The sequence below is a fragment of the Aquila chrysaetos genome, chromosome 20 (genome assembly GCF_900496995.4).
Source record: "Aquila chrysaetos chrysaetos chromosome 20, bAquChr1.4, whole genome shotgun sequence".
NCBI classification, from domain to species: domain Eukaryota; kingdom Metazoa; phylum Chordata; class Aves; order Accipitriformes; family Accipitridae; genus Aquila; species Aquila chrysaetos.
The window spans coordinates 10,937,810-10,947,115 of NC_044023.1; the positions used below are offsets into that span (position 1 = coordinate 10,937,810).

Sequence of the window (9,306 nt, forward strand, 5' to 3'; positions counted from 1 at the left end):
GGATCGCTGCACCACTATGTTAAATAATCATCGTTAAAGTCTGGTTCGTTGGAGAACTTTAGGCTGCCATGGAGGTTTTTTTTGCAGGAGGAGATGCAGCTCACTTCCACGTCAGGATGCTGAAATCAGATTTTAATGTAACTTTTATGACACTCTCTGTTGGCAGCGCTGTCACCTGGGATCCGCAGGACTTCTCACCTGAGGTTTGCAGGCAGGGTGACGGCGGCTGACAGGCAGGCAGAGCTGAGAACCACCAGCGCTCTCTTCCTGCTGCTCCTGGCTCGAAAAGTGCAGAAAAGGGGCTCTCACCGCCTGTCCCTCTGTCTTTAATTTTTGTCCTTCCCCAAGCCCTTGATGCTGTGAGCAGTTTCAAGCCCACACTGAGCAAATTAAGTTCAGCAACGTTTTACATTGCAAATCACCGCAGACCTGTGTCCTGCCAGTTGCAGCTCTGAAGCATGCACACGCACACACATGATGCAGAAAGGTCCTTTTAATCCTTCTGCCCCTGCAGAGGAATGGCAGAAGTCCAGAGCCCACAGGAATGCGTGGAGATCCCTGCCCTTCAGGTGTTACAGATAAAGCACGCACAAGTATTTTACCCTTGCAGTAGCTCCTTACATTTGTGATCAGTGCAGTAAGTATAGTACGGTGCTTCTAGCTGATTTATTTTTGCATACAATGAGGAAGATAACCTGAAGGTAAAATTTGCCTTCTTACCCAAAATACTTGAACTTTAACAAATAATCGTTTTTTTTCCACTAAATATTGCACTTGCTGTGAGTATATCTACACTAGTCTTCTACAAGATCTATCGGCATCCGTGCATTTCCACGCCATGACTCAGCATGCTCATGACCTTGAGTGGCGGCTCTTTCTTGGTCTCCTCTTCTTTGAAAACTGCGATTTCAGCCAGTTGAAGAAACCACCTTTTGGTTTTAACTCAAACTCTACTGGGAAGTGGTCACTCACCCCCAGCGCCTGCAAGACAAGGGCACAGAGGGGTTGGGAGCTGGTCACCCGTGCTCTTTCCAAACCCAGTGCCAGGAGGTTTCACCACCACGGTGGGGAGGTGCAATGTGAGCATTGCATCCCTTCGGGAGGATGCAGTGGTTTTATGGACAAGACCATGTTCAAAACTGCCTGGATACCATAGGCTTTGTGCTCCTCTGTTAGCCCTTGTCCCACTGCTGGAGAGGCCGTGCTGTGCCTACCTGCTCCTCAGTCATCTGAAAGTCCTTCTGGAAATCAAAGATGTTGACAGAGTGTGGCATGATGGCCTGGATGAGCTTCTGCCCGCTGACCACGATCCTGCAAGGAGCAAGGGAATGGGGTGCTGTTACGGGGTGCCCGACCAGCAGCCACCTCACTGCACCGAGCTGGTGGCCAGGGAGGTGGCGTTGATGGAGTCACAGCTACGTATGGTTTGTCCTTAGCCATGGCCTGCCTACTCAGGGATGCCAGCACCTGCTTTCTGCTGAGTTTGGCTGATAGCTTTTCTTGGCAGTGAGGCACCTAAATATCTTGGTGTCCTTTGGCCTTGGAAGCCAATATTAAATGACTTGTATCTAAACCCACCCCAACAGTGCTGCAAAGCTCAAGCCGTACTTTGGATGGATACAAAAATCATAGGACACCAATGACTGGAGTCTTAGTGAAGTCCTGCTTTGATCCAGAAGCTTGTTCTGCAAGAGGTTTAAGCGTTGACTTACTCTGGGCTCTAATAAGCCAATGTATTTATTGTCCCTGCTGAGGGAGCCGCAAGTAGCAGCAGGACTTGCCACGTGGCCGGGGAAGGCGAGGCATCCCACCTCCTGAGCAGAACCAGACTTTGCATTTGTCAATCCAAATTACAAATGCAAGAGCAAAAACCATGGCGCAAAGCCGGCACGGAGGAGGCAGCAGCACCTTCTGTCTGGGTGTCTGCAGGGCTCCCTGCAGATGAGAAGTGCTGCATAATTGCCTGTCATTTATCTCCACCTAAGCTCCTGACTGTAAGTATTCAGATCTCATTTCCCCCTGGACACTGTTTTATCTTTCAAGGCCTCATGCACGTTTGCTTTATCTGACAGTCACTGACACCTTTCCATATATTTTTTTTTTCTCAGAAAGTCGTAAACAGGGAACGGTTTGACAGTGAACCCTTTACCTGTCATACGGGCAACTTGTGCTTATCTTCACCGTAGTGTCATTTTTGTCACCGATTAGCCAGACGAATTCAGAGTAAGTCCTCAGCCGGATGTTCTTCCACTGCTTTTGGGGAACGTAGCTACATCCAGCATTAAAGTCCCCCAAGAAGATGAAGTTCTGGAAGGTAGGAGGATTTTCAAAAGTAATCATGAGGTCAGCTTTTCAAAAGAAGACCGGCAAGGACTTTTAGGGTCAACAGATGCTCCCAATAGCCCATACAGCTCAGATAGCAAGCTCTTACTGAGTGCAGTGCGGCTTCTCCTTTCTGCTGGGCGCGCTACCAAGGCATGCTGATAAAAGAGCAGTTTTATTGGGAGATCAAGTTTACCAATTAAAATGTGGAGAACTCAATTAAAATACGTCAGAAAGATACTCAAAATCTGGGGCTTGTTATCAATGGTTTTAAGGCTATCAGGCTGTGAATAGCGAATAGCATGCCAGGTGACTCAGTTACATAGATGTGTCAACTAACCTCGGTTTTCCAGTGCTGTTTTACGTCTAAATACACATCATAGAGCTCATCAATCTCCCGTACTGCTGTCTCCGGTGTGGTGTGCAGAGGGATTATAGCAAACTCTTTGACAGCTTAAAAACAAGGCAAAGGAACAGGAAAAAATGTAATGGTTAAACACACAATGAATCACAAAGAAACAGAGACTGACTTGGAAGCAAGAAGGTTTTTCTGAAGAAGAAACAGCTTCCGTTCTGGCCGTGGATCAGAGGCGATTGCTGTGTAATTGCACAGCGCTCCCCACCAGCCGCCCAGCCGAGGCTGAGCTGCGACGCGGTGAGGTGCTGCGTGAGGGCAAGGCAAGCCCTGCTCTGGCACCCGCGGCAGTAGCTGCTCCCGCGGCCGTGCCAGCGGCATGGGGCGCGTCTGCCAAACCACCGCGGCAGAGGCTTTCCCGGGGCTGCGGCGTGTGCTGGCCTGCGGGCGACGCTGGAGGCGACGGCCCCAAAGGCAAAATGCTGCTCTTGTAAGGAAATGCAGCGTGGGGTCAGGATGCGGCCCCTTTCGCCTGCCCCCACCACACGCTTGGGGCCAGCCGGCACTGTCTTGCTCTGTGAGACTCGTTGGTGGGAGAACAATTTGTTTCCGAAACATCTCACCGGTTTTTGGTGACTGGAACCAGATGATGAAGGGCTCTCTGGAGAAGGCATCCTCGTCCCCAGGCTGGGTGTCAGGGTACTGGTAGGTTTGTTTCACCGATATCAGATGTTGCCTGCAGCAGAATAAACAGGATAGGGGATGTCACGCTCGTGGCTCACCAGGATGTGTCTAACACCGACTCCGTGCTCTGACCCGGACCCTGGGCCATGGTCCAGGATGGATACAGCCAGGACGGACACAGCCAGGATGGACACAGCCAGGATGGACCAGCCAGGATGGATACAGCCAGGACAGACACAGCCAGGATGGATACAGCCAGGATGGACACAGCCAGGATGGATACAGCCAGGGGGACGATCCCCACAGCCGGGCACAGCCCATCCCACCCGCACAGCCCGCACCTCTCCAGCTCCCCCGGAGCAAAGCCATCACCACCACGTCCAGTCTGCCTCTACAGGGCTGCGACACGGCAGGGCAGAGTAAGGGGCTGGCTGGCTGGCAAGGGCAGCTCTCTTACCTGTAGAGGAAGGCGTACTGCTCCTTGTAGCTCTTCCTTCCCAGCCTCTCGCTGATCACGCAGCTGTATTCCTCCTTCGGCCCCTTCAGCTGACTGGAAGGAAAGTGGTGTTCCTGGGTTTATTTCTGTATTTACAAGGGGCTGAGGAGGAGATAATTTTGCCCGTGCCCAAGGGTATGGGACATTGCCTGACTGACCTCAGAGGCAGGTGGTAGAGAAAATAAACCCTTCTCGGGACCTGTGGTCTGGACCTGTGCTCCATCGCTGGCTCTTTCATCCTACCCCCTCCCCGCTTGTTGCGGCCTCTCTCCCTCTTTCAGCTGGGTCTCACGTCCAGCCAGGCATATGCTGCTCTTTCCTCCGGACTGTCAGTCCAGACAGGCAATCCCCAATCTAAAGCAATTCCTAACCCTGCAGAAAGGCAGCTGCCCTGCCGCAGCCCGATGCTAGCCAGATGAGGGCCTGTCCCTCCCTTCTGTTTTCTTTTGAGAATTAATCTTTAACAAATTGAATCTAACCTGGTTATTTTGATTTAAAAACACATATCCTACAGAGGTCTGGAGCTGGCTTTGTGGCCTTCAGTAAGGCTGCCAGAGCCTGGTCCTTCCTCGGCAGCTGGGACAGAGCCCAGACCCTGAGCTTTTGCCCCAGTAAGGTGGTGCTGAGCAGAGCACGGGCTCTTGCCAAGCATCTTTCCCAATATTTGCCTACTTGCCTGTGGCCGCCTTACCTGGTGAGCTTCTCCACCAGGAGAGGACAAACCCGGTTCTTGTTCTCCTTTATTTCCATCAGCAACATGATGTCACAGCGAGAAATGATCTGCAAGGGGAAGGAGCAGAAGCAAGTTTGCATGTAGTGGGTTTTGGAGGATTAGAAAGAGGTTAGAAAGAAGTGGTTACTCATGTGGGGGAAGTCCTTTGTGGAAGAAGCAGTGCCCAGCCTGGGGTCATGGGAGGGGGGCAGCGGCTGGAGCAAAGCCCTTCTGCTTTCGGAGCTGCCTCACGCCCCCGCAGGAGCTGGGAGAGGGAACTCGGGAGCAGAGCAGTTTCGGGTTTGTTGAAAAACTTCTGTGCCCGCTCCTGAGAAGGAAGTGTGGGGGCGAAGGGGCAACGAGAGCCGCTGCTGCGAGCCCGCTCTCCCCCACCACTGCTGGGGTGCAGCCCTTGTCCCCCCTCCCACCTACGGTCGGTTGCGCTTTTCTCTCCTCCCTGCCCCTTTCCATGAAGATTTTCTTCTCTGCTTCGGCCCAGTGCTGCGCGCAAGCATCCCAACTCACTGGGTGTCCGGATGGTAGTAGCAGATTTGGGGGGCATCGAGGAGAGCCGGTTTGCATCTATCATCAGTCCACTGCAACGGCTTCCATCCTTTTTCTGGTGTATATACCCCTAAGGTCCTACTGCTCTGCCGTGCCTTCCGAAAGGCGCGTGTGCTGTCTGCGTTCGCCCGTCCCAGTCATCTGTTGCAGACCCCTCTGAAATAGCCCGTAGAGCCCAAAGTGCCCCCCGGCCTGAAAACAGGGTCCTGGCACCTGTGGGCTCAGCACTGCAGAGGAGCCGCAGGGTGCTGGGAGAGGGGGGGAGGCTGTCCCAGCCTGGCTCAGCTCCTGCGGCCGGCGCTGGGATTCCCCATGGGAAAGCCCAACTCACTCCGCAGCCCAGCATGCTCGGGGGGCTTCCTTCTGACCCCGGTTTTGTTGCTCTTTGAAATTTGTGGGTGATACTCATGTGAAAAAAGCCCCCTTTTGCCCCCTGAAACTTATAGAAGTTTGCTCATAATTTGGTATATATTGCTGACGGTATAGGAAGGATGGTCCAGAAATGCAAACCCCGGCAAACCCCTCTTCTCCAGCTGTTTGTAATGAAAGGATTAAAACCCAACTAAATGGTGGCATTCCTCACTGCTGCCGTTCGGCACGCACAGCCACCCTGCTAACACCAAACACCGCGTCCTCTGTTACTGCGGCATCTCGGAGGGAACTTACAAAAGCTGTAAGTCCAAAACATGGTTCTTTTAAAAAGCTGAGTTATCTTCAGTTGCTGCAGAGGAAGCCTGAGGGTGAGGGTTTGTTTACATAAATTAGTAATCAGGCTTTTCCATTTTGTACCACACTCTAATGTGATACTCTCTGCTGTCCTGAGAATACATTTAATTAGACAAGAATATTTCAGAATAATTAGCACACAAGCAAGGTAAATAATGTATCACAAAATGAAGCTCTGTGGATTCAAAGTGAAAATTATTTTTACTGTCCACAGAGGTTTTCCTCCTTTTCTAACTCCACTTCCAAAGGAAACAGCAAATGTTGTTTCTGTTGTATTCCCATGCAGGCTAAAATAACAGCAAACATACTACACAACCACAGGCTGATTTTTACTTTAGGAGTATAGAATTATTTAAATTATTCTTTTTTTTTTTTTTGCTTGAAATTCAACTGTGAGAAGATAAATAAAGTGCAAGATTATGCAGCTAAGAAATCCTCACAAAGCTCAATGTCTGTCTCATCCAGGCAAATGAACGTACCTTTACCACAGCATCGACGACTTCAGGTCTGGCTATTTTAGTTTCTCCAAAAGACCTTACATTGAAGGAGCAGATTTTTAGGCTCAGAGATGGGTTGAAATTGACGAGCGAAAGCAAGATGAAGAGCAACATCTTCAGGGACTTGGACAAAATGAGTTGCTGCGAGTATGCCTATAAATATATATGTGCGTGTGTGTGTGTTTGTGCATCCGTCCCTCTGCGGCCAACTGGGAGGTTAAACTGAGCAGTCAGCTGTGTCGATTACGAACGTGAACAGGAATTGCCATTTCCTCCTTTCCCTCATTTCCATCTCCCAGCACAAAGCAGCATGGAGACTTTGAACTCCTGCCTTGGGGCAAAACCTGCTCCTCCAAGCCAACCTCCCCATCCTGGAGGAGCAACTGCTCTGCCAGACACCAGCATCCCTCCCCACAGGGAGGGACCTGCTGTGGGATGCCTGCCATGCCTGGGCACCAGCCAGGACCACCCCGGGCAATGCTGGGCCAGGACCAGGATCCCTGGGCCGCCCCAGGCAAGAGGTCAAGACCAGGAGAGTCAGGATGGGGCAGATGGTGAAAGGGTCTGGGAAGCAGCAGTGGGGAGAGGAGAGTTTCTGGAGGGCACCAGTGTTGGGCACCAGGAGCCCTGGTGGGCATCAGAAGCCCCAGCGAAAGGTGATGGTGGTGGGACACCCTGGACACAGGCTTTGACCATGTCCGTGTTTTGTTCTGTTTTCACGGTGGTCAGAAAGTCACGCTGTGAGAAAACAATGAACCATCCGTCGCCCCAGGCTATCTGCTTTTATCCACTTCTCCCTTCGCCCAGAGCTGCCACGGGCCCTGCTCTGGGACAGCCACGTTTGTTTGCCCACAGCTAACGGGGCCCGCTGGCTCAGCCACCACAGTGCAGCTGTGGGAAGGTACGTGATGCCCCCAGCACTGCCCCCCAAACTCCCGGCCAAGTGTCCCCATCACGGCAGTCTCAGGTTAGTGACCCGAGGTGTGTGCACGTGGGTCTGGCTCGTGCTGCGTGGTGGAAGGGGACACACAAGTTTGGCCAAGACGATGCTCGAGTGAGGACGCTGCAGCCGGATGGCTTGGTCACACCGGGATGGCTTTTGCAGGGAAACCATCCCCCATCCTCCCTTACTCCTCTGCCATGTGCCAGCCCTCAACCAGAGACACGTTTGTTGGCCCCCAATCAGGTATAACGGCGGGAGGTGTAACAAGAAGTCAGGCTAAATGGTGTCTTTAAGTGTCTTGGATTTTTTCCCCTGTGCTTACAGGGTGCTTTCTCATCCTCCCTGCTTTTCCTGAGAACAGCCGCGCTGCCTGCTTGCACCCTGCTGCCCTGCCTGCACAGCCACCCATACGGATCTAGATCCAGAAGCACCAGTGCATGGCTCCCAACACTGTCTAAATCAATTAAACGGGGTCAGGTGGAGCTGGCACAAAACACAGCACATGCTGGGGCTCCCAAAAATGCGGCACAGCTGAAAGCAGTGAGATCCAGGTTTTGCTGGGGAGGCAGCCACAGCTCTCCAGGGTGCGTGCGACAAGCGCAGGGATGGGCACCGCAAATCTATTTTGGCTAGACAGGGACTTGAAGCAATTGCTGCTAGCGAGAGGTGTGCCACCATGCTGCCCTGGTGCTTGCTAATAAACACAGATACTTGGGGAGCAGGCATGCGACCCCCCGAAATACCAGGGTGGTACAGTGCTTTCTCTCCGCTGGGTCTCTAATGAGCCAGCCTCGGGCAGGACAGGTTCTGGAGGAAACTAATAAAGAGGGAGGGAAAGCGACAGCTATAGGGGTTGTAAATCTCCCGCCTGACCTTGCTAGAAGCGTAGCGTGAGCCAAGGGCTTGTGATGGCTGCTGCAGCCTCGGGGTCAGAGTCATCAAAACCCAGAGCTCCCCCCCAAAAAACAGGCTCGCTTTGGCTACCCTGGCATCAAAAAGCAAATGTTTTTTGTGGTGCCTATGAGGGCCTCTAACCCTGAACCGCAGGGACCCACCTTTGTTGATGCCATGTTTGTCCCTGGGACTGCTTGTTTATCAGCCTCCCCTTTCCCCTTCACCCCAGGCGTTATCAGCGGGACAGGCAGAGCCACCCTCCGCAGGGACAGGCAGCAGCAAGGCGACCTGCGGTGGGGACATGGGGAGCTCACGCTCCTTTCTGCACCGCTTTATCTCTCTGTTTACTGCACTTTCTGTGCATGTACTCTTTGCTCCTTATCGGGCCATAAAACCTGCTCGGTGTGGGCTCATGAACCCTGCCAGTTCAGGGCTGTCCTGGTCTTGCACAAGAGGGGTGAAGCTGCTGGTGAAACCAACCTGGGTTGGGTTTTTGCCCCTACTCGGAATGATGCTGGGTGACAGGTGCCATGTCCTACTGAGCAGCACCTGCGAGATTTTCACCAATAAAGCCCCTCCTCAGCCTCTCCCCACTCCCAGGGGAGAAGAGGCAGGTGACGAGGCTGCCGGCAATGCCAAAGCCATCTTGGGTAAGAGCTTAGAGCAGCGAGTAGGTGCTGCCAGGCCCTGCCCGCTCCTCCTGAGGGTCCTTCAGCCAAGCTTTGCTGACAGCCTGCGCTGGGCGTTATAAGGGCTGTGGCTGGCGGGTGCCTCTGGAGCAGCAGTTCAGCCCTCTGTCATCTTTCCACTCTCAGGAAAGTGCTGAGGGATGGATGGGGTGGGATGTATCCCCATGTTGTACGCCCGCTTAGGGTCCCCATGGGACAGCGGGGTTGTGAGGGTCTGGCAGCAACGTAGAGGTTCCTCCTCTCCGCTCGGGCGCAGCCGCTTCCTTTTGGCCGCAGCCCCACGGCTTTGTTTTTGCTGGCAGAGATGGACAGAGAGGATCCTGCGGGTAAGCCCACATCCCCTTCTGCTCTGCCAGAGGAAGCCTATTCTGGGCTTGAAGGGCAGCATGACTCACGGGGTGCCCCGTGGGGGGAGCACCTGTGG

The 9,306-nt window shown here is 53.1% G+C and overlaps 1 protein-coding gene across 3 annotated transcripts; it reads right to left on the reverse strand.

The window, feature by feature from the left end:
* Nucleotides 1-478: 478 nt before the first annotated feature.
* Nucleotides 479-8,551, reverse strand: DNASE1L3 (deoxyribonuclease 1 like 3). 3 transcript variants are annotated; one of them, XM_029996296.2, is made up of 9 exons: nucleotides 8,355-8,536; nucleotides 6,339-6,509; nucleotides 4,549-4,637; nucleotides 3,819-3,911; nucleotides 3,301-3,413; nucleotides 2,663-2,775; nucleotides 2,150-2,307; nucleotides 1,215-1,311; nucleotides 479-981 (listed from the first exon to the last, which is right to left on the reverse strand). In XM_029996296.2, exons 1-9 carry the CDS (start codon nucleotides 8,367-8,369, stop codon nucleotides 853-855), a joined length of 978 nt encoding a protein of 325 aa, XP_029852156.1. In that variant the 5' UTR covers nucleotides 8,370-8,536; the 3' UTR covers nucleotides 479-852. The 3 variants fall into 3 exon arrangements, with proteins under 3 accessions (XP_029852156.1, XP_029852157.1, XP_029852158.1); XM_029996297.2 differs by lacking the exon at nucleotides 6,339-6,509 and having other exon boundaries at nucleotides 8,355-8,551; XM_029996298.2 differs by lacking the exons at nucleotides 4,549-4,637; nucleotides 6,339-6,509; nucleotides 8,355-8,536 and adding an exon at nucleotides 4,016-4,232.
* Between the last annotated feature and the right edge of the window lie 755 nt (nucleotides 8,552-9,306).

Bases quoted from the DNA above. Each gene is read 5' to 3' on its own strand.
- DNASE1L3 (XM_029996296.2), bottom strand. The intron at 2,776-3,300 runs GTGAGATGTTTC...CTTGTTTTTAAG, and splicing joins GTTCCAGTCACCAAAAACCG to CTGTCAAAGAGTTTGCTATA. The intron at 1,312-2,149 runs GTAAAGGGTTCA...TGCTCCTTGCAG, and splicing joins ACAAGTTGCCCGTATGACAG to GATCGTGGTCAGCGGGCAGA.